Source organism: Ostrinia nubilalis, chromosome 2, assembly GCF_963855985.1.
Source record: "Ostrinia nubilalis chromosome 2, ilOstNubi1.1, whole genome shotgun sequence".
NCBI lineage: Eukaryota > Metazoa > Arthropoda > Insecta > Lepidoptera > Crambidae > Ostrinia > Ostrinia nubilalis.
The window spans coordinates 9,209,949-9,233,559 of record NC_087089.1 but is presented as its reverse complement, the minus strand read 5'-3'; the positions used below and the strand labels follow the sequence as shown (position 1 = coordinate 9,233,559).

General features: G+C 34.6%; 4 protein-coding genes and 1 long non-coding RNA gene across 5 annotated transcripts in view; 3 read left to right on the top strand and 2 right to left on the bottom strand.

Moving 5' to 3' along the window:
• LOC135082443 (uncharacterized) overlaps nt 1-18,275 on the top strand; it is a 155,047-nt gene extending 136,772 nt beyond the window's left edge. Inside the window, exon 11 of the mRNA XM_063977242.1 lies at nt 17,687-18,275. Coding sequence (XP_063833312.1) covers nt 17,687-18,192 — 506 coding nt within the window. The 3' untranslated portion in view covers nt 18,193-18,275. The remainder of the gene's footprint in view (nt 1-17,686) is intronic.
• Nucleotides 181-1,588, top strand: LOC135086482 (uncharacterized). The gene is made up of 5 exons (XR_010260500.1): nt 181-522; nt 607-713; nt 832-928; nt 1,021-1,083; nt 1,280-1,588. It is a non-coding gene; the product is annotated as an uncharacterized LOC135086482 (long non-coding RNA).
• LOC135082464 (uncharacterized) lies at nt 2,379-16,575 on the bottom strand. Its single transcript, XM_063977263.1, has 6 exons — nt 16,361-16,575; nt 11,834-11,972; nt 5,418-5,557; nt 4,757-4,912; nt 4,589-4,675; nt 2,379-4,285 (listed from the first exon to the last, which is right to left on the bottom strand). The coding sequence occupies exons 2-6, from the start codon at nt 11,965-11,967 to the stop codon at nt 4,134-4,136; spliced, it is 669 nt and encodes a 222-aa protein (XP_063833333.1). The 5' UTR covers nt 11,968-11,972; nt 16,361-16,575; the 3' UTR covers nt 2,379-4,133.
• Nucleotides 18,222-19,469, bottom strand: LOC135082454 (uncharacterized). The gene is made up of 3 exons (XM_063977252.1): nt 19,223-19,469; nt 18,832-19,107; nt 18,222-18,739 (listed from the first exon to the last, which is right to left on the bottom strand). The coding sequence occupies exons 1-3, from the start codon at nt 19,359-19,361 to the stop codon at nt 18,471-18,473; spliced, it is 684 nt and encodes a 227-aa protein (XP_063833322.1). The 5' UTR covers nt 19,362-19,469; the 3' UTR covers nt 18,222-18,470.
• A 206-nt stretch (nt 19,470-19,675) lies between these two features.
• LOC135082402 (transcription termination factor 5, mitochondrial-like) lies at nt 19,676-21,396 on the top strand. Its single transcript, XM_063977200.1, has one exon. It carries the CDS (start codon nt 19,800-19,802, stop codon nt 21,390-21,392), a length of 1,593 nt encoding a protein of 530 aa, XP_063833270.1. The 5' UTR covers nt 19,676-19,799; the 3' UTR covers nt 21,393-21,396.
• Nucleotides 21,397-23,611: the final 2,215 nt, after the last annotated feature.

Sequence of the window (23,611 nt, the reverse complement as noted above, 5' to 3'; positions counted from 1 at the left end):
ATCATTGGTAATTTTAAAATTTTAGTTTTTAAGTCATTTTAAGTTAATGTACCTATTATTATAAAATTTATTCTGTTATCCTATTACATAAAGAATACAAAGTCGTAATTTTCACTTTAATCACTTTAGTTCCGTCTCAAGTCTACAACTGTGACATTTAAAAAAAAAATAAACGTCAAAAATTTTCATCGAAAAAACGTGTTTTTCTACAAATGTTATCTAATTATAATCAATAATTATTGCTCAATCATTATATTCATTATTAATTAATAAGAACTACATGTGCATGGATTACCTGTTGGATTGATGTTTGTTTAAGAAGAAATTTCTCTAAAGTAAGACTCGAGAAAGGTTATTGCAGCTTGCAGCAACATCATGTTTTATCAAGTATTGAACCACACAAAGGATTAAATCTTCATTACAATATCATTCATAACTCCATTTAAATCAATGGAAACTATATATGGATCGTTTCATGGAGTAACAACATACTTTGGAGTTTGGACCCAAAATACAATACACGTAGGTACATTGCAGGCATAGATTGCAGGACACAGTGAATGATACGTGTTTTATACAGTGAATCTAAGTACCTATTTGTTTCAGGTTAATATCGAACTTCGAACTTATAAGGTGTTAAGCTGCAATTACAATAAAAGTGCTTGCTATGGAATCACCGGTGCTGAAAGAAAGAAAGAAAAAATATTTATTTGGTACAAAATGATACATAACCTTTACTTCCTATTCAAATAACTTTAGAAGAAACCTATTTAAGCAATAAAACCAGACCAAGAATGCTTGATTCAAACGATGAACTCATTTAATTTTCAGGTTATGCCGTGACATAAATGCATTAAATTAGAAAGATTTGTATTGGATGAATTACCCAGATAACAATTAAAACAACTTCTGTTGATAAGAACATTTGGTAAGTACCTTTAAAATTTAAAACACCCTCAAAATGATTCTAACTTTATTGATATCAAATAGAAAGACTTAAAGTTAATTATTTAATTACAGATTGGTGGAATCCAGATTCTGTGAATGTACATGTAATTGATTGAAAAGTGCACATTTGACAAGGTAAATTAATTTTATTTAACAAAGTAGTGCAAATCTAGAAACAAAACAGACAGTAGGTAGGTATGGTAGATAAGACAGATCACTTGTTTATCGGCTGTACTCTATAATATTAGTGTAGAATGTAGGAGATTACAGTCTTACGGTGACATGTGCATCTTTTTGCTCTAAATTTACAAATATTTCATATATTTTACAGGTGGTGAGAAACGTGTAGGTCTGGCCTGCTTACAGTGGCTATTGGATTGGACAGAACCAAAGTGAGAGTGAACGTGTGAATTTATGGAGAACATTAAACTATTTTACTATAAGTCATAACGCAACTTATTTTGTATGAGTTACATACAAATGTCAAGCCGTGAGTACCTACATTATGTAAAAACTAAAACAATGTACTGTAATCACAATAGTAACTGTAATCTTTTAAAATAAAATAGTTTTAATGCTTATTGATTTTCGTAAACAAAATATTTCATGTTATATTTCATCAATAAAGTTTCATTTGATACTTCAATAGTTTTATTTTTAACCGCAATACATGAAAAGGAACGGATCATAAAAAAGTATGACAGGTATATTTAATCTGTGGGCGTCAGACGCCATATTGTATTCAGCGCCACCTACTGGACAATCTAGCTCGGTACCAGTTTGTTTATCGTTCAACCAATACTAGGGCCGTTTCCTATCTGTCTTTAGACATACTCTCTAATCTGTGAACTGCTGATCGCTAAACAAAAATGACATTAATGACAGTACTGCTGACGTTTGACCTAAAAAAAGTAAACATAGGCAAAGGCGTAACATAAAACAGGAAAGGAAAGATGGATAATGGAACAAAATTCATACATCTTTACGAAAGACACCGGGCCCTTTCTTTCAAATCACTTTGAAAAAAATTAGTCACAAATTATATTAAATAGTTTTGTATAATCTTAACAAGCTTGCCGCTTTCATTTGGAAACCGCGGAAAGATCTTACAGCCACAAATTAATAGAAGCTACAAACTGTAACTGACTGTAACTATTCTATTTATTTATTGATAGGAATCATAGAGTTATAAAATAATAATAATAGTAGGAGACATTGGTGTATCTAGTTAGGGTCATTTTTCAGGGGGGCGCAAGTGCAAGGCCCCTGATATTTAAGTACTTACTACTAATTGCCATCTTCGAATCGAATCGGTAGGCCAACAATCAAAATCCTGGGGCCAGAACATTCTGGGGTGGGCACGGGCCCCCGACCCCCCGATATAAACATGCATGGTATTAATATTTTAAAGATCATCCGAAATAAAACTGTTTCTTACATATTTTATTACAGAATTTATTTATAATATAAAATAAAAAATGGACGGGAATTATAAAGCTTACGTAAAATACAATACAAAATTTATAATTCAATTATATCTATGGACAGTAACTACTAAGGCAGAATGTGATATTATAAAATAAGTTGCCATTGCTTACGGTTCTTCTCATTAAGTTTCGTTACATCAATAATATAATCATCGCGATTTCCCCAGGAACAGGAATAAAAAGAGGCCTGAGTAATAGGAATAGTGCAGCTTACTAAGGCAAAACGAGTCAGATCATATCAATTCAGAGATTACATTTTTCAACTTCTTACACCCTCAACCAGGCTCTGGTATCTTTTTTTTTAGACCTGTTAAGTGTTACAAAATAACATACATTTTATTAGCGTTACAATAAAATTTATACCTTAAAATAAACAATGGACGGATATAAAGAAGGTACTTAAGTTTATCTGTTCCAAATACAATGTTTCTAAACGTAAGAATATTTATTTTTAATACTACAAATACAGAATTTAAAAATAATAATAAGTGGAAAAGAATGTTTTGTTACTTGTGATTTTTCGTGTTCTTTAAATTCCAGTCTGCACGTTAAGGAGAAGCCTTTATACACAAGCCCTTGTATAAAATAAATCTAAAGGCTACACTTAAGCACAGATTTAAAGAATATTTTGTGCAGTCATAAAATCTCTAACTAAAAACGTGCTAAACTATTTTATTCGTTGGTATATTAGTCTCTAAAATATCTAGATGTCAGTGTATATAAAACCAGTTTTACTGAATATGTATAGCGTTAATTAACAGTACTTACTAATACATATTTTACACAATAATAACATTTGCAGTCTCTGTTATCATGGATTATCTAATAATATTTAGTTAATTAAAAGTAGGTACACATAAAAGGCATAAACTAAAAATTACCAAGTATTCGATTGGTATATTGTACATGATACTATCCTAAATATCAATTCTCGATTCTTTAGTCGTAATATTATTAGTAAAAAATATTGTGATGTGTAATTTCAAATAAAGTTATAACAGTACACTACGTAATAATAAGAATCATTTCGTTTTAAAGTTAATTGACAACACCTGTTTCTGATTTCGCAAATAAATTACATACTACCTAGTAGGTAGATAAAAGTAAGTAATATGCCATGCCAACAATGTTTAATGGCAAATTCACAAAACAGGGACTCATTAATAAATCTTATCTTATTTGTAAAGGTAATTTATGTCATTTAACAATAATATCTTGTATATATTCTTGTTTTCTTTAAGTATATACATTCAAAGTAAGTATTACATAAGTAACCTTACTAAATATTTTTATTTTTTAAACCTTACGGCACCCTTATAAGGCAGTGTTATTTTAATCAAAAGGCCATCATTTTGTGTCATTATCTAAATAAAGATCTTCGTTTGTTTTTGTCATTAATAGCTCCTTTCTTACCTCTTAACGTTTAATCCAAGACTTCACCTACCATAATACTGTTCAAAATATTTTTCAGTTAAAATACATAGGCAAATAGTGACCTGTGCCTTTTCATGGCAAAAGTGAATAGGCATGTTTATATCACTCTAGATTAATATCAAATGAGATTCGGGTCAAATAGCTGCCTTTACTCCAAATAATAAAATATTTCAATGCGCCTTTATGTGGATATCTTTAATGATGCAGACTGCATTCAAGTATGGATTAACGCTAGTGGGTAGACGGATTTTTATACGGAAATCATTACGCCTTAGATTCATATTCCAGTTCGAATCGAGCCTGAGATTCTTTTAGTTTGTTGCGTTTTTTAAACTGAATGTTGGCCTCTGTTAGGAAGAGAGAAGCGGTCACGATGCAGGCTATTGCTCCCACAACACCAAGTCCGAATGACCACCCTGAAATGATAAAAACACCATTTAATTACTAGATGAAGTCGACAATGTACAGAACTTTATACAATGCGATAGAAAGTTTGCATATTGTTACCCCTGGGCTGGGCCACACACATCCCAGTATTCCCAAAAACATTCGGGCGATGTCTTGCGACTATGCAAAAAAAAGCACCGAAGTATGCGCGAACGCCTGGCTACACACATCACGATAACGCAAATCTTCGGGTTATTACGATGTGTGTAGCCCAGAAGTTAGATGAATAAAATTTGTATACTTATAATATACACAAGGGAATAAATACCAACCTAAGTAATTATTTGGATGATCTGGCATCCACCCATCAGTGTTTCCGAAACATGCGAAGACTATAACAGCTATAACGCCACAGACACCTAAAAACATACATTATTATTAGTCATATTGGTCATAGGTATGGTAATTATTGATGAACAACACAGTATAGTTTAACTCACCCGAGCCCAGCATAATATAGCCAATGCTTTTAATTAGCACAACGAATCTGTTCTGATCGGGAGAGCAGCAAAGGAAGAAAATGAGCACTAAGATCGTTGAAATCAATACTCCGAGGAGGCAGAGCGTGAAAAAGAACTGTGTCGCTATCATAAATCCTGCAAAAAATAATAGTTGGTTTTAAAATTTAGTTTTAAAAGACCTTTGTTACGGACGGACTAACTCGGAAATGTCCGCAAGGTTACCGAGGTAACACAACTGTTGGGTCACAAGAGAACTTAACACTTTAAGTAATTAATAGCAATCTTATCAATGTAATTAATCTACCCTAAACTGCATGTTACTAACTTAAACTTACGACTGATACTCAAAATGTTATGCCCTTCGAGTTATGTTTTTCGAGTCTGGTTAAATTTTTATAAGCTGTATTGTATGATGTTGTATAATATTATTAAAATTGACCAAATCCAACATACATTCACAAGTTACACGATCATAGTACTTATGAAATGTTTATTACTGCGTGAGTGCATCACATTTTATTACGCGATATGCAGCGCAAGTTTTAGCGTACGGCCTTCACGACATTAAAATTTGTCTTTTCACACTTTCGCGGTCACTTGTGTTAGTACGTTTCCGATAATCACGCGTTTTATAAATTACCTGGAAGTAAATAGCCTCGAATCCTGTCGTAACCAGTGGTGAACGGGTCGTAAACCCAACGGCATCCCACGAAGAACCGTCTCTGGTACTGGTCTAATGGGTCCGGCAGAGATCTAAAGCAATGGCTCCATAACCCCAATCTAAAAAATATATTTATGTGTATTGTTTCGCTAAATCTATTTAGGTATAATAAACATAGTAAGAAACATTTTGAAACTACAAAACTTATAGTGTAGAGCTCACTAGTTCACTCGTATACTGGCATACAAGTACCTACCTTATAAATTAACATGAAGAACTATGTTACATATTAGTACCAAACTGTAACTGTTATCTTTCGGATGTACCTACAACTACATTGTTAATATTATCTTTGAGAAAGTGGATCAGTAGGCATCAATGTAAAGGATGCCATACAAATATTATCGGAAAATCCAAAGTAAAAATCGTTTTAAGAATTCGAGTATGCAATCAAACACAAAAAAGCAATATTTTTAAGTCCAATCCGAAAAACGTGAAGCAACACTTAAAAACGCCATTAACTAATTGGTTTTATTTACTGCTCAGCTCTTTCAACCTTTTATTTTTAATGGGGGTTCCATAACATAGGAAACAGCCGAGTAATTGACCAAAATGCGATTTGGTAATGAGGTGGAATTGTGGAAGGAGAAACAACAAAATAATTCCTTGCCAGAAATAACTCTCATAATTAAGGGCCAAACTCCCACGCTATTTTTAGCATCAGTTGGCGGTGAAACAAATTTAACCACATTTAGGAAAGAGGGGCAGCAAATGAACCCTCCTAAACTATATTAGCGCTGTTCAGTGGTATTTCTTGCTACTGCAGAATTTTTCTTCGTAGTCGATTTTCATCGATCAAATATTTAAGACGTGCGATTTTGATACTGCGACGAGCGGCACCAATTTGCGGCGACATAATTGAAGATCAAACGAACTTAACAAGTGAAGTTCGATCATAATTATGTGAACAGCTTCATTCGAAGCGATTTATACATTTATTGGTTTACATATTGTAGTAGCGCCCCCAAGCACTAGCCTTCCACGCATTTTTTAAAGTTATTTTTATTTTTTAAGTCGATTTAATAAAATTCAATTTGATTGAATCGAGTTTAAAAAATGGCAACACTTAAGTGACGTATTTCCGAGTACCCCCACTACGTAGCTCGCTTTAGCCGGCGGCCATTTGCTGCGAGTCATTTTGTTTACAGCTAAATCGTTTCATATTTTAATTTTTAGTTTCAGATTAAGGGAGGGTTTAGTTGATAGGGTGGGTGTGTATAAATCGCTTCGAATGAAGCTGTTCACATAATTATGATCGAACTTCACTTGTTAAGTTCGTTTGATCTTCAATTATGTTTCACAGCTTCATTCTTTGCGATTTATACATTTATTGGTTTACATATTGTAGGATGTTGAGAGAGTAACTATTATGAAAATAAAATAAAATGTGAAACGAACAGGTAAGTTTTTATTTATGTCATTAAAATAATGTAACATAAATATATGTATAAAGAAATACTATATTATACTATAATCAATAACATTTCTTTACAGAAAAAATCATCAGGAATTACAAGCATGCATCTAATATCGATTCAGCAAACTGATTGGAGTTTGTGACAATTTCCTTATTATAAAATTTTGCAAAAACTGAGGATGAATCACTCCAACCTGCAGTTTTCCTAATAACATCTATATTGACCCCGGATTTGTTGGCTGAAGAAGTCGCCGCGTGACGAGTGCTGTGTGCAGTGAATATATCAGTGTTAATACCACTACATTGAAGAGTATTTTTAATCCAGTGACTTAGAGTTTGTGATGTGACTTTAGAATATGGACGTTTGTAACTAATGAATAAATAATCATTATCATTTTTGCGAAGCGTTTGAGTTTTACGAATATACTCTTCTAAACATCTAGCGGGACAAATTTCGGGACGAGAATTATAAAAGGGCAATCTTAAAAGGGGTTGAAATGAATTTGGTTTTGAGGTTTTTACTAAATCCGGTATTTTAATGGTAATTTCGATAGATGGTTGAGTAGTGATATTACTTAACTTTATCAAAGATAATGTTTGGACACGGTGAGCAGTCACCAAAGCCAACAAAGTCAGGGTCTTTTTGGAAAGTGTTTCCAGATCGAGATCTACGTTAGGCCACTTTTCTGCCAAATAATTTAAAACAATATTAGGGTTCCAAGTCATGTTATACTTTGGTACCGTGGGTCTCAATCTGAAAACACCTTTTATAAACCGTTTTATACGGTCATCATCTAATAATTCTTTACCTAACAATAATGACAAGGCGGATTTATAGGAATTTATAGTACCATATTTAGCCCCTTTATCGAAAATACTCGTGAGAAAATGAATGATTATAGGGACGGAAACTTTCATATAATCATAATTATAGATCGCACAATAGGTAATCCAGGCTCTGATACAGCCGTTATATTGTTTATATGTATTGTCTGATAAGGAGGCTAACATAATTTCGACTGATCTTGGAGATAAGAATCTTTTTAGTAGAGCTTGCCTGACAACTTCGCGGCAGCTAAGCGTAACGTCTTGTGAAGACTGTGATGCAGCCTGAAAGGAGATTGCAATAAATTAATATTGGGCTCAAAATACATAACATCAGAAATGACTAATTTTTGAAAAAGAGGGAACCATGGTTGTGTTGGCCAATATGGCACTACTACGATGCCTTCTGCCTTGTCATTTACAATTTTTTGTAATACCTTAACAATAAGTGAGAATGGTGGAAAAGCGTAGAATCTAATTCCATTCCATGATATGGTAAAAGCATCTGTAGTCCATGCATCAGGGTCAGTTTTCCATGTGACATAAATTGAACATTTTGCGTTACATCGACTAGCAAATAAATCTACCTCGGGCAATTCAAATTTTTTAACTATATCTTTATAAGCATATTCGTTTAACTCCCACTCAGTGTCCTGAAACTTTTTCCGTGAAAGTGAATCCGCATCATTATTTTCTTTAGTGTTTATGTAGGAAGCGAAAACAATTATTCGACGCTCTTCACACCATTCCCAAAGTTGCCTTGAGAGTTTATTTAAATGATTATATTGAACACTACCCATACGATTAATACAGGATATAGCAGTTACATTATCTATACGAAGTAAAATATTACAGTCAAACATCTCTTTAGCGAAACATTTAAGTGCTAGAAAAGCAGATTTCAGTTCCAATTCGTTAATATGTAAAGATTTTTCATCATCCTTCCAATAACCATAGCTCTTTTGTCCACAACAGTAAGCGCCCCAACCAGTAGTAGAGGCGTCAGAGAAAATTTCAAGTTTATATTGATTGACCTTAAGTGAAAAATATCCAAAGTCTATATGATCTAACCACCAATTTATATCCTTTTGTAATGAACATGGAATATGTATAAATTGCTCATAACTTGGGTTTTTAAGTAAACATAAAAACTTATGGCGTTCAAATAGTTTGGTGTATAACCAGGAATATTGTATAGCCGGGCAAGATGATATTAATAAACCTATTATCCTCGCGAACTCACGTAATTTACATTTACGGGTATTTTTGAATGTTAAAAGTGTGTCTTTTATTTTAATTTTCTTAGCTTCAGGTAAAGTTAAAGTCATTTCTTCAGAATTAAAAATGAATCCCAAAAATTTTGTGACTTTTTTAGGAACCAAACAACTTTTTTCAGTGTTTAGCATAAACCCTAAGCTCTCTAAAAGGGCTTTGGTTTGTCTAACATTATTTTTACATTTAAAATAATCCTGTCCGATACAAAGCATATCATCTAGATACATAACAGAAAGCATCCCACGTGACCTCAAAAATTCTAAGACTGGTTTCATCAACTTTGTGAAAACATAAGGTGCCGTGCTTAAACCGAAAGGTAAGCAATTAAACTCGTACATAATGTCGTTATATTTAAAACGAAGATATTTTTTATGAGACTCATGAATCTGAATAAAAAAGTACGCGTCTTTTAGATCTATTGATGCCATGAAACAATTTTCAGTAATAAGTTTTGATGCGGTACGATAGTCCTCCATCTTAAAGTGCTGTGTTTTTATGAATTTATTTAAGCACTTTAAATTAAGAATGAATCGTTTACTACCATTCGGTTTTGGCACTAGGAAGACACTAGACAAAAATTGTCCTCTAACAGGATTGCATATAGATATGGCATTAATTTTTAATAAATGGTTAATAGATTCGTTAAAATCTTTATTTTCACTATCCGAGCGAGGATAAACACTAGGGTTATTAGTACAGATTGGCATTGAGGAAAATGGTATCTTATATCCATTTATCCACGATAAAATAGTGGGGTCATTCGTGATATGTGACCACTCATGTAAAAAGTATTTGAGTCTGCCAGCGTACAGTACCTCGTGATCTAGGTGCGATGAGTCCTCCTCGACGACGGCGGCGGCGGCTGATGAGGCGGCGAGCGGTGCGGAGGCCGGTACGAGTCGCTGGGGCCCGGGCGCGTCGTGCGGTAGGCCGGTCGACCTCTCGCAGCAGCGGCGGTTGTTTTGTTGTCGGCCTTCCGTTGCTGCGGTTTGTAGTTTAAATTATTAGTCTTACTTGTACTTGGTTTGTTAGCTGGATTTTTATATGTAGGTTTTGGTACGGTTTTCAATGCCTCTCCAGATTTTTGGATGGATTTTGCAGTTTTAATTTTTTCCGTAATATTGTCACCAAAAAGTTGATTGTTTCTAACGGTGTTAACCAATGAATCCTTCAGTTCAGTATTAATCGAAGTAATAACGAAATGCCTACGAGTCTTAGTCTCGTGGAAATGTATGTCACATAAAATGCGGCACGCATCACTTATTGGCTTTAAAATCTTTTGTTTGGATGTTTCATTCGAAAGAATTGAGTCTACAGCTGTGCCTAAAGCAGAAATAGCTACTGCAAGCTGTTTTTGTTGGTACATTAGTGCCGAATCTCGTTTCACCATAACATCTCGAATAGCGGCCTTAACCTCAGGATTTAACGTAGGTGCCACTAATAAATCGCAGTTATTTGGTACCGAATATTGCTGCATAATTTGGTCCTTAACATCTTTTTGAAGACCCTTTGCTAGGATTTCTTGCCACCTGTTGGCGACGTCTTTGTGGATAGCCGGACCGAAAGTGGCTTCCGCCTTAGGAGCGTCACCCAACAGTTGCAAAATATCATCGTCTAAAACCGCTTCGGTAGGGCTTACAGACTCGGATGGCATGACTTCTTGCGTCTCTTTTGGCGAAGAGGGTCCAGGTATAGATTTGGAGGGTGATATTAGGCCCGGTGCGGCACGCTCCGGGGAGTCAAGTCGTGCCGGTGATACTGGGCACGGTGACTCAGGCCACAGTGATTCAGGATGGTTTTCATCCTGTAAGCTTATTACAGCACTGCCGACATCTTCCTCGACGATGGCGTCGACTGAAACAACCAAAGAGTTTGGTTTTTAGACGTGTCGCATACTTTCGAGAGAATAGTACATTTTTGGAGGGCCAAATTTATCAATACTCGTGGCAGTGTTAGCCCAAAAAAGGCAGCACGTATCACATTGATTTAGCAGACGCGACAGTGGCAGCCCAAAGTTAGCAGCACGTATCGCTCTATGGCCAATAGGTTGATTCAATAAGCGTGACAGTGGGAGCCCAGAGTTGGCATCACGTATCACTATTGGATCACCAAAAATATAAAATAATAATTTTTACTTACGGTTGGGTTCTTCGTCCGATATTTGGACATGTTCACGAGTCTTTTGTAGCTTCTTCTCCAATTTTTGTATTTTACGCCGTATTTCTTCTTCAGAATTATATTTCCTCTTATTTCCCATGTTGAAAGCGTAGAGCTCCGAATGTACGTGCGAAGGCTTGAGCACGAGAACGCAGAATGACTCGCAGCAAATGGCCGCCGGCTAAAGCGAGCTACGTAGTGGGGGTACTCGGAAATACGTCACTTAAGTGTTGCCATTTTTTAAACTCGATTCAATCAAATTGAATTTTATTAAATCGACTTAAAAAATAAAAATAACTTTAAAAAATGCGTGGAAGGCTAGTGCTTGGGGGCGCTACTACAATATGTAAACCAATAAATGTATAAATCGCAAAGAATGAAGCTGTGAAACATAATCACACAAATGCCGTTTAGTTTCGCTAAAAGCTGACTTAAAGGTATGGCGCCAGCTCAGTGGCGTAACTATAGGGTGGCAGGAGCAGGGCTGACAAAATGCCACACCACGAGCTTCCGACCCGAGGTGGCCCCGGTCCAAGTCCCTAATCATAATGGTCCAGGGGGATTCCTGAAAAATAGCCCTAGATACGCCAAGGCACAGAATTTGCCACGGGCCTCGGATGGTATAGTTATGCCACTGCGCCAGCTCCTAAGGAATATTTACCTGTCCAATCTAGCGCCTCTTATTCTTGAGTCGCTGACCAGCCAGCTGGGCGTGCCGAACGCCAATGTCACTGTGACAAGGGCGATGACGAACACACCAATGCCACAGTTGCCTGCTAAGCTTCTATTCTTCATTGTGTCTGGAAATGAATAGCGGTGGTTATAACAATACGAGTATTCCTACCGTTAAGCAAAGCCGCTTTGGTCTTTTAACAACAACCAATCTCATATTTTCCATTTTCCCGCTAAAAATTGTTATAATATATGCAAAAACCTATGGCAAAAACAAATCTTTTATGTTAGAATACCGGACATTAGTCACTTGTTCAGTATTTACTAAATGTTGGTGGAGTTCTGTTTAGTAAGCATTAATTAACGTCAGATCATCTAATGGGAAGTTAATGAAATCTTGCGCTGATGAGTCACCTAAAGCTCCGGTTAAGTTTAGTCTCCAGTTAGATTTTAAGAATGTATTCAGTAGCCAAATAACATAACAATGCTTCAGAATTCAGACATTAATTCCTATAACAAACTACATAAATAAGTTTTGAGTAGCGTGTTAATTCACGCCTGTCTTTCTCTAATGGTTATTTATTATTTTGATTTCATCTAAAAAATAAGAGAATAGAACATGTGGAATTCTAGGAGACGACGAAATCTCTAAACAAGACATTTGTTGTAGCCTCAGATCATAGATAAGTACGCTGTAGCCAATGTGGATCATAAAATCGAAGAGCAAAATATGAAAGTTTAGGATTGAAATTAAATCTAAATCAATATTACAACTAAGTTTATTATTAAAACCGGTAAAGCATAGCAAAGTAGGTCAAGGGTAAGTGTACCTAGTCTATTAAATGACGTTACCGTAACAATTGCGATTTGTGATTCATCGTGTGATCCATGATGCGTGAGCTTGGTTCGTGAGACGAAGTAAAAAAAATGCAGATGTAGATCGAAATTATAGTTCATTGAGAAGTCCTGGGTTCGAAATGGTTCGAATCCCACTTTGGTTAGGCCATTGAGTTTACTTTTAAGTAGGTATTCGAAGGCATAAGCCGTGACCGTCCGCTGACTTGAGCTCATAAACGTGACATTAGAACTTACAATTGTTACAACAACACGTACGAATCGTCGTGATTCGTGTGTTCATCGTGAAAGAAGATATAGAAATAGAATTAAAAATAATAAAAAAGGCATTCCAAAAATTTACTCGGATTGAAATATGCCACCGCAGATTTGTTGACCCATTGCATGGGTTTTATTAGTACCTTCATTCATACAGTTACAATTCGGACTGCTCTAATTGACCATAACAAAGCCATAAAAGGTAGTGCCATTTTTTAACCAACCAAGGTTGTGCGTTTGAGATGAATAACCAACAGTGTTTCGCAATCTACAGGCATGAGTGGAGTGTTAAGTTAAACACATACATAACATTCACCCAGAAGCACAATGCTAAAAAGTTCACACGGGTTGTTCTCTGTGGGAACGTAGGAAACGAGACGAAATTCATTGTTGTTTTATCCTTCGAAACCCATCACTTCCATTACGTAGTTCCAAACTTTTTGTTTGGCTAAGTTTAACTTTGAAAAGGATCTACTACTTAGATCAGTATCGCGTATTTAGAGGCAGTCATTATTAGTCACTCGTAAAGACGACAATTCATCGAGGTCAGTGCATTAAGTGTATGCGGTCTACTCAATTGTTATTATTCTTACGGGAATTACTTCACCATTTGCTTGTTAAAAGACACGTCTGTCACGAGCTGGACGAATAATGTTGTTGTGTTTTTCTTGTACACTAGTACTTATTCTAACTAATGTCCGTACTCCGCACCACAGAAAGAAGCTCAAAACTTTATCAATCTCAAAATAGAAGGCCTTTCATTGGTTGAATTCCAATATTTGGACATTTTGGACTAAAGGACTAGACTTGAAACTACTTTTGAGCGTTACCTATATCCTTATTACTGAAGCGTGTCGTGTACGTATACCTACGGCATAGAAAAAACAAATATTTACTCTGGTACGGGTCTACGAATCGATCAGGCAGATATTCCGCAAGTTCGCAACTAGGGCTTTTTGAACATTTTTGAGATCTTTTTTTATTTTTTTATGCAGGACAAGGCAGGTATTTGGCCGCACGCAATCTTTGGATCTACTGAACCAATTTTGAAAATTCTTTTACCAATTAGATGGAAAGCTACATTATTTTTGAGTGTCATAGGCTATAAAATATATTAAACCGAAATACGAACTTTCTGTGACAGAACGAAATTCTCGCGGGCGAAGACTCGGGTAAAAGGTATCCTACTATCCTACTAATATTATAAATGCGAAAGTTTGTATAGATGTCTGGAGGTGAACATGTTTGTTACTCTTTCACGCAAAAACTACTGAATGGATTTTGATGAAGCTTTACAGTATTATTGTTTATAACCCAGAATAACATATTATTATAGGCTATAATTTATGAAGATCAGTGACAAACTAAATTTCTAGCGAGTGAAGCCGCCGGCAAAAGCTAGTTCTTAATAAAATTAATCCTATGTCGGCTATAGTTATTTAAAAAAAATCTAGCGTTAAAAGAGTCGCCTCTCGATCTAAATATTTTTAAAATAACTTGAAAAAGTCGAACTGCCTATGTCGGCTAGTGGACTAAGATCGATTCTGAATTGGGACAAGCAAAAAAAACATTCTTAACGGTTCCCAGAGTAATTAGGACATTTCATATTTGTATGCTGGTCTTTTGAAATTGAAATCGAAAACGACGATACCATATCGCTGTCGCTCATATCATGCTGATATCGTTACGAGGGAGAAGCAACAATAGATCGGAAATACGTAGGGAGAAGGGTGGAACATGCAACTATCAAAAATACTATGCAAGAAACTCAAAAAGTAAGCAAAGCAAAAGCAATAACAAATTACTAATAATCTTTTAAAAATAAATTAATAGTAGATACCTAGGTAGGTAATAGTTTAAAAATGTGCACATGGGTAACAACATCATAGGTTCTTGCACTTTATCACTGCAAAATTTAAATTAAATATAAAATCCTCTGGAAAAGTTGTAAGACTTAGTTCTGGATTTAAAAAATCTTTTAAGATTTTTTATAGAGCAAAAGCAGATATCGATAGAGGTCCCAGGTTCGATTCCCAGCTGGGCAGAAATTGAAATGGTGAATTTTAATTTCTGTGACGGGTATAGGTGTTACTATGTATAATAATATGTATATGTATTTAAAAAGTATGTAGTATATCCGTTAAACTAGCACCCATAACACAAGCATATTAATTGCTTACTTTGGGGCTAGATAGCGCTGGGTGAAATTGTCTAAAGATATTAATATTTATTTAATCAAGGCCCTACCACATCAGTGTACCTACATACTCCGCAACACAAGCCCATCTTGCAGCAGATTGTTTAAAAGTTTCACATTAAATAAAAAATTATATCTAAATAAAAAATTTGGATATTCCTATTTAATATCCATAGTATCCAAATTTTTTATAAAAATGTACCTAAGGTACCTTGTAGCTACACACTTTTAGTTACACCAAAAAAAAGTTTTAATCCAATTTAAAATATTTATCTATTAGTAACTTTCACATTTAATTTTGGGGTTTATTTCATATTTTTATAAAAGGGCCTACTTTACTACCAGTTATTTAGCATTGTTAATCTCCCACTTCACACTGGTCAAAGAGAAACTGGACATAAAAACAATACTCTTGAGCATATCCTAAACAATTACTTCTTCTTTTAATCTGGTAACTTTTAAAAGTTTTAATAGTTGAATATTTTTTTAGTTGATTAAATTATAATATTAAACTACTGTCCATGTCTCAGCTCCTTACATAGCCATGGAATGGTACATAAACACCAACAATAAAATCTTTAAATTGAATTTTTGAATGGCACTAAATCACTGATATCAAGTTAAATTATTTAATAAATTACCACAAACTATTGTAGAACTACATTCATAATGAAAAAGGGCTACTATAAAGTTGATGATTATTTAAAAGATAAAAATGTTTGGGATGCGTAACTGCATAGCTCGCATTTATAACTATGTATTTTTAAAGCCTGTAAACCTTTGAAAAAGAGGCTGACAATAGTGTCTGAGTTTCTTGCGCTGCTTCTTCTCAGCACTGGCCCATTTATTGTCCTGAAGCAGTGGTAGGGTTAATACTGGGACCTACTGGGACATGTAAAAGTGCTTTTTTAAAGCCTACTTACAGAAATAAATGAGTTTTATGAGTTTTTTAAAAAGCACAATTATTTATGATCTAAAAACTTTCTGAATGATAAATCAAATAAGTTGAAATTCTGTAACTTTGTTTAGCTATTTCAAATCTACCAAATGAAAAATAACCATTTAAAAAATGTATACCAAACCTACTGCATATAATTGTAGACGTATATTGACTACAAAAACAAAATCAAATAAATATTTTAAATCAAAAACTCTTCTGTTGAACTGACCACAAACACATCGACTAAAATACTCATGTTCACTTACCAGAAAAACAATAATGCAATTATTACACAGTGAATTTAACAAAAAATAACACTTTTGGCTCAGTATTACTTCAAATATTCAGAATTAAGTTAAAATTAATAGAAACAAAACAATACGATCACTCGTCTTGCTACTCGAATCAACTCGAATCGTGTTCTTTCTTTCGTTTTCGTTTCGTTTGATGTTTGACAAGCGAGCGGGATGGGCGTTGGTTGGCCGACTGTCAAGTCATGCATGATGCATGATGCATGCATGCGTTGAAACTCGAAGGACCGTTTGTAACCATCGAGATTATCAATAGAGTAGCCTTATGGCAAATTTCCAGAAAGCGATTATCATTTGAGGGATGATGATGTATTAATAAATAAATAATAGACAGAGATGTCTAACAATTGCATAGGAGTAGGAGGAAGAGATACTCATGTCCGAAATACCGCAGTGTCTCAAGACGAAAGTCTTCGAGCAGTGTGTGTTGCCAGTGTTGACATATGGATCCGAAACGTGGTCGCTTACTATGGGCCTCATAAGAAGGCTCAAGGTCACCCAAAGGGCGATGGAGCGGGCTATGCTCGGAGTTTCCCTGCGTGATCGAATCAGAAATGAGGAGATCCGTAGGAGAACCAAAGTAACCGACATAGCTCGCAGAATTGCTAAAATCAAGTGGCAGTGGGCGGGGCACATAGCTCGTAGAGACGATGGCCGTTGGGGCAGGAAAGTTCTCGAGTGGCGACCACGGGCTGGAAAACGTAGCGTGGGCAGGCCTCCTACTAGGTGGACCGACGATCTGGTAAGGGTCGCGGGAAGAGCCTGGATGCGGGCAGCGCAGGACCGTTCATTGTGGAAAACCTTGGGGGAGGCCTTTGTCCAGCAGTGGACGTCATTTGGCTGAAACGAGGAGGAAGAGAACGGAGACGTTAAATATAATTTATTTTACTCCCAGCCGGATAATGGTTTTATGGTCATGGCCACAAGTTTTTGGCCTGTAAAGGATTGGCTTGGACTAGTTTTTGTTAGAAAATTCAGCTTCATTGGACTGGAGAAGGAGAGTGAAGAATTTCACGTAATCTACGGTTTGAAATTGGACAGCCACTGCCAGTAATTTGTTGATTACAAATACACTCACGATAGAGCATCGAACACAGACCTCTTGACTATTCACGTATTCCACCAGTACATAGTCACAGTACCAGTACCGCATGTTGATATTTAAGATTTCTCTGAATTTCTAGTCTATTTCAAAGGAGAAATTCAAATATATTTTAAGTGAAGGTCAATAAGCTACAAAATTATGTGTACTTACTAAATTTTATTTCATTTTTGTTACAGTATTCTTCGAACCAACAGACAGAAGAAAAGCAGTAAAGGCACTGAAGAACAATCACCATTTAACTTTCGTGTCACCAAATCTGGCAGAGTTAAAAGCAATGGCTACATTTTTGCAACCAGATTTGGAATCATCTTCAAATAGTGATATAAACGAAATATTGAGCTTATCAGCTATTGTGTCACATTATGTTGAATTCATAATTGTAACTTTAGGTCCTAAGGGTGTAGTTACAGTACGAAATTCAATGAATCAGTTGGACGCACGTTTTTATCCAGGTGAAACCATAGATGCAATACAAAATGTGTCAGGTGCTGGCGATTGCTTTGCCAGTGGCTTTCTAAATGGAATTCTCTTAGGACAAAAACAATCATCATGTATTTCTATGGGTATTCATTCTGCAAAATGTGCTTTACTGTCTAATTACACTGTACCTCACAACCTCAGAATTAACAAATACTATGATGAGGCAAAATACATACAGTTAGACATAAAATCTAAAAAATAAAAAACATACAAAAATACATAAAAAAGTTGTCGTTATTAAAATTAACATAAAAATACATTGGATATAAAATACTCCAAGAATACTTGTAAGTCTTCACTTACAAAACTACAAAATAAAAAAATATGCTTAAATACTACATACTAAGGCACATTATATTTACTTTTCACAAAAGGACGGAAAGATTTTCTTAACAGCTAGAAATTATTGAGATTACAGAAGTCATTAAGTAGTTTATCAGACCTTAAAAGAAATATACAGTTAAATTCTCAGTCAAGTTATCAGATGTCTGTGTGTCCTCCTGAATATGCCATTTTTCTCTCATGCATGGTATAAGAGGATGGTTCACGACTTTGCATTTCATGCAATTTCTTATACTTCTGAACTCTTGCTTCGACTAAAAACAAAATGCCAGATGGGAAGAGAAAAATGACACCAATTACACCAAGAGCATAAGCCCAACTAAGGTCATTGTGTTCCCAGTTAGGCATCCAATCACGGCCATCCCCTCTTGCTCCAAATGTCACCACGGATATGATTCCAGAAAACCCTGTAAGAAAATATATTTGTTGTTATTAAATAAGTTTTACTCTTGGGTTATTTTTTTGTATTTAAAAATAATTATTTGCAGCTTTAACACACCTCCTATGACCAGAATAGTTCCCAGGGTTACTAGAAGTGTTACATAGTTTTCATCATCCTTTTCTTTCTTCATGTATATAAAAGACAAAAACATTGAAACAAGTACACAACACATAGTTATGGTGAAGAAAAACTGAGTAGCTATAAAGAATCCTGGCAGTAAAATATCATGTATGATGTAGTATTCTTCTTCAAATATCCACCAACAGCCAGTGAACACAGTATCGTACCAGTGATGAACTTCTTCGAACCCATTGAAACAGACCTCCCATAAACCTACAAACAAAAAATTTAGTTATTACCATTCTAGTTGATCTAAAAAAATATTTGTACAAGATCAAGAAAACATTATCTAAGTCACAATATTAATCAAATAACGGAAAAAACATACCTATTTTTATAAACTTAGGATTTTTTAGTTTGCCATCCGTGACTAACCAGTACGGACTTACGAAAGCAATTACTATGAAAATAGAGGCAAATACGAAAAAGCTTAAAGCAAATAAACCCGTCTTCGATTTGTTAAACATTTCTTTTAGTTATTTTACACTTTACAAATGAAATTTTTGTGTTTTCAAGTAAAACAAAAATGACAGTCCGGCTAGCTATCTGTTCACTGACATTTGACGTTTCCATCCAGTCCATCCACGGCACGCACCAAAAGGCACGCCCAACAAAGCTACAACTCCACAGAGTAGAAAGACGAACTCATAGTAAATGAGAGACAGGAACATGTATGTCTGTGCGCGAGAGCCATACAGAAAAAAAAAACTGTCACTGTCAGTTTGTGTGCTGTGTCTGACATAATGCAATCACAGATTAGAGAGTATGTCTAAAGAATGCAATTGAAAAAATTGTCAACAATCACGAGTTTATTTCATAAAAAAACATTTACATCATTATTTTTGATGTTATGACGACTTATATGAGTATAAAACAATCGTATACAGTTTTATTTTTAACCGAAAATGATATCAATGTGTTATACTATGTTTATGCGTGCGGTATTCAGGTCCAAGATACCCCGAATAATCAGGTTACATTATTCAACCGAAAATTTAACAAGCAAAAAATTAAGCGATTTGTTTAATATAAGTGAAAACAGTGCGCAATTCATTTGCTTAAAACACCCAGTAATAAATAAATTGGACAATGAAAGATTGGGCAGTTTAATAACTACCATGGATGAGTTAGGATTCCATAAAAAGCTGTTGATTGAGGAGCCCCTCCTCTTCAGTATTTTACCAATAACTTTAAAATATCGATATAAAGTTTTGGAAGAATGTGGAATAGAAAAAGTAAATGTGGATCACATATTGTCTTACTTACCAATAATGAAAAAGAAAACTATTGGCGATTTAAAGGCTAGTGGCATGTTACTTGACTTTGTTAAGGTGGAAAATAGACTGGCAAGCTACATGACTCAGTGGCCAACTTCTTTGACGACATTAATATATGGTGATATTGACAAGAATACACTATATTCACTACGTCTCAAAATTATTCAGAGATATCTTGAACTAGTTCTGGATTTAAGCAAGGAAGAATTTTACAGAGGTATAAAAACATACCCAACTATTAAACATCGTCCATTACAAACTATAAATGAAACCTTAAACATTTTACAATCAGAAATAATGATTCCAAATCATAAGATCAAAACTAATCTTTATTTAGTACATGCAGATCCAGACAATTTAAGGAAAATTGTTCACAAATTCAGAACAATTGGAGGTATTGATGTTAAAGAAGTTATTCGACTGCACCCCAAGTTAGCAACCAAAAGTTATTCTACCTTGAGTGAAATAAGAAAAATATTGAATGAATATGGTATCAGCAATGAGGCACAAATGAGGTGCTTTGATATTTACACCTTAGGACCAGATACAGTCAGAGAAAGGCTAGAAAAGGCTAAGAAAATACCAGAATTTAAAACATTTTTCAATCACCCACGTTTTCTAAAAATGATTCACTACAAAAATACAGCATTAAAAAGATTAACTAATTTATATGGAAATAATAAAAAATGTTTGAGTCTGAACATTTTGTCTGGAAGCTCAGCACACTTTGAGTCTTTTGAAAAAGCACCTGGTGACAGACTTGGAAAAGGAAAAGATCTTGTATTCTGTATATCACAATGTCTGAAAGGAAAATATAGTTCAAATGAAATACGAAAATCATTGAAGAGACATCCATTCTGGATCAATATCCCTTTGGTTCAAGTTAATACCGTCTATGAAAAGTTATCAAAAAGCTTCAGTTCAAGAGACATTTATGAAAACTGTCCAATATTGTTATATCCCTGGAATAAAATAAGAGAGGCATTAAATTTATACAACAATAAAAATTCACAACAAAAATTGCTTATTCCTGAATGTGTTGACTTGACGAAGTTAAGCAAGTCTCAAAAATTAAGTCTAGTTTTGTATCTACTTGAGAAGAATCACTACTTCACGGGGAATGGCGTTTGGTCAGAAGAAAAGAAAGCTTTAATCGATCCGTCAGATGCTAAAAGTTATTTAATTGATATTAATAATAAAAACAATGTTGAAAAGTTATAAATAATCGTCCTTATTATTTTCCTCTGTGTTTATATCTTAAACTTTAGTATGAAATTGACTGAAGAATGAACTAATTTATTGCTCTAAGGTTAAGTTTTAAAATAAATAAATGTACAATTTAATTATTCTCAAATTGCTGTTTCGTAATAATACTTAGCGATTGGAGTCGCTTCTCAAATCATTTAAAAAAAGGTTATGCTGCTTTTACACTATGCGGAAATTAGCCGAGTCAAGTCAAAAAAACAGAGGAGTGGGGATTCCCAATGTACAGTAGAATCCCGATTATCCGGATCAATTAAAACCAGGGGTGTTCCGGATAATCGAAAATCCGGATAATCGATTTCAAAGTAAAATCAACAAAAAATAACTTTTTACAATAGAAAGGGATTTCAATACATCATTTAGAGTCTAAAAATCGTCATTTTAGACCACTAAATGAATCCGTTTCTTTTAACTTAACTAAGACGACGTCCGTACCGTGTTACGGTGGCGACGCCTTCCGTTTTTATGTGTCCAGACCCTAAATCAGTAATTAAAAACCGTGAAGAATGAATCCGGATAATCGGATATCCGGATAATCGAAGTCCGGATAATCGAGATTCTACTGTATTACTTTGGTCTATGGTGGGGATGAAATTCATTTATAATTCATCCCCACTCCACTGTTTTTTTGACTTGACTTGGCTAATTTCCGCGCAGTGTAAACGCAGCATGAGAACATTTGAGTCGTAGATAAAGAATAGAGTATTCTAATATACTCTATTCTAGTATAAAGAATATAAAGTCGGATTCTTTAGAAATTTCCCTAAATGTAAACAAATATGGCCAACTGACATTAAAACATTTTTAATCTGTGCCCTAGTGAGACGACAAAACCTCTCGTTAATCGCGGATTGAAATTATTGTAGTACTTACGTACCTATAGAAATAATTTATAATGCTTTATAAAGCAATGCATATACATTGTTGATTAAGACCCTATTTAAATCTATTTAAATGCAATCAGTAATAAAAATAATTGAAATAAAATCGATTAAATTTACCGATTATTGTCTATGACTTACAGGTTACAACACTGATGTGTCAGAGACAACATGGAGACATAATTTTAAACTTCAAGTCAATTTGACAAGTCTCACAAATTTTCATCTTTCACATAATTTTGCTAAAATAATTTGTTTAAAGATTGATTCCAAACTTGTATAATCGTGAGAATAAAGTTGGTTTCATGGGCTTGTGAAATAATGTGTATGATATTATGAACACGTAAGTGATTATGGTGTAATTGTGTGCAGAAGTGTTTGTTTACATTTAAGGAAATTTCTAAAGAATTAAGGTACCTATACTCCTCTATTTTCTATCTACGATTTGAGCATAAAGTTTTTTTTTTTTTTTTCTTTTGTTGGCTTTACACGGCTTGTGTGTTGCCATTCGTCGAGTAAAAACGGGGAAACGGTTAAGGAACGAAAAAAACGGAACGGAAGGATCGGACGGAGAGAAGAAAGTGATCAGGAGAGCGGATTGAGGTAGGATAAAATGACCATATCGATGTACATAAATTTACAGTAAATTGAATCCTATATACATAATTTTTTTTTGTTTTTTTTTTTTTTTTTTGTTTTGTTTTTTTTTATATAAATATAATTATAGTGTGTATACATAAAGTTAAAGTTTTACATTGTTTAAAATAATAAATGAAGCTAATATTTTGTATACTGTAAAATCGTCAGACAGGAGAAGTTGGGTAATGCTGGTCGGGAAGGGAACATGGGAAGAGATTAAACCATCCAAAAAGCTAGACCTGTCGTACAAAGAGCAAGAGAAAAATATATGATTTACGTCAGCAATATCAACCCCACACTCACACATTGGGTCTCTCACGATACGAAGTCTAGCAAGGTGAGCAGGAGTGCATGTGTGACCAAGCCTTAAGCGTATTAAAATAGACGTTATTGTCTTGCTAAACTTCGCATTATGATACCACGGTTTCACAGGTATATTAGGTTGTATCTTTACATAAAATTTACCTTTGGTTTGACATGATAATTCCCAATTAGTAATCCACTTTTCCATTAGATGTATTTTAGGCAATGACAGAAGATCATGAGGATAGTTTTTATAGGGAAATAAATCACCACACTGTACCGCATCATTCGCTAAACGGTCTGATATTTCGTTTCCTGTTATTCCCTTGTGGCCAGGGATCCAAGCAAAGTTCA

Excerpts from the sequence above, each read along its gene's own strand:
- LOC135082464 (XM_063977263.1), bottom strand. The coding sequence starts at position 11,967 with ATGAAGAATAGAAGCTTAGCAGGCAACTGTGGCATTGGTGTGTTCGTC. Across the intron at positions 5,558-11,833 it reads AGAGGCGCTAGATTGGACAG|ATTGGGGTTATGGAGCCATT; the intron begins GTAAATATTCCT and ends TATATTTTTTAG. Across the intron at positions 4,286-4,588 it reads TCATCCAAATAATTACTTAG|GGTGGTCATTCGGACTTGGT; the intron begins GTTGGTATTTAT and ends TTATCATTTCAG.
- LOC135082454 (XM_063977252.1), bottom strand. The coding sequence starts at position 19,361 with ATGTTTAACAAATCGAAGACGGGTTTATTTGCTTTAAGCTTTTTCGTA. Across the intron at positions 19,108-19,222 it reads TCCTAAGTTTATAAAAATAG|GTTTATGGGAGGTCTGTTTC; the intron begins GTATGTTTTTTC and ends TTTTGTTTGTAG. Across the intron at positions 18,740-18,831 it reads AACTATTCTGGTCATAGGAG|GGTTTTCTGGAATCATATCC; the intron begins GTGTGTTAAAGC and ends ATTTTCTTACAG.
- LOC135082402 (XM_063977200.1), top strand. The coding sequence starts at position 19,800 with ATGATATCAATGTGTTATACTATGTTTATGCGTGCGGTATTCAGGTCC.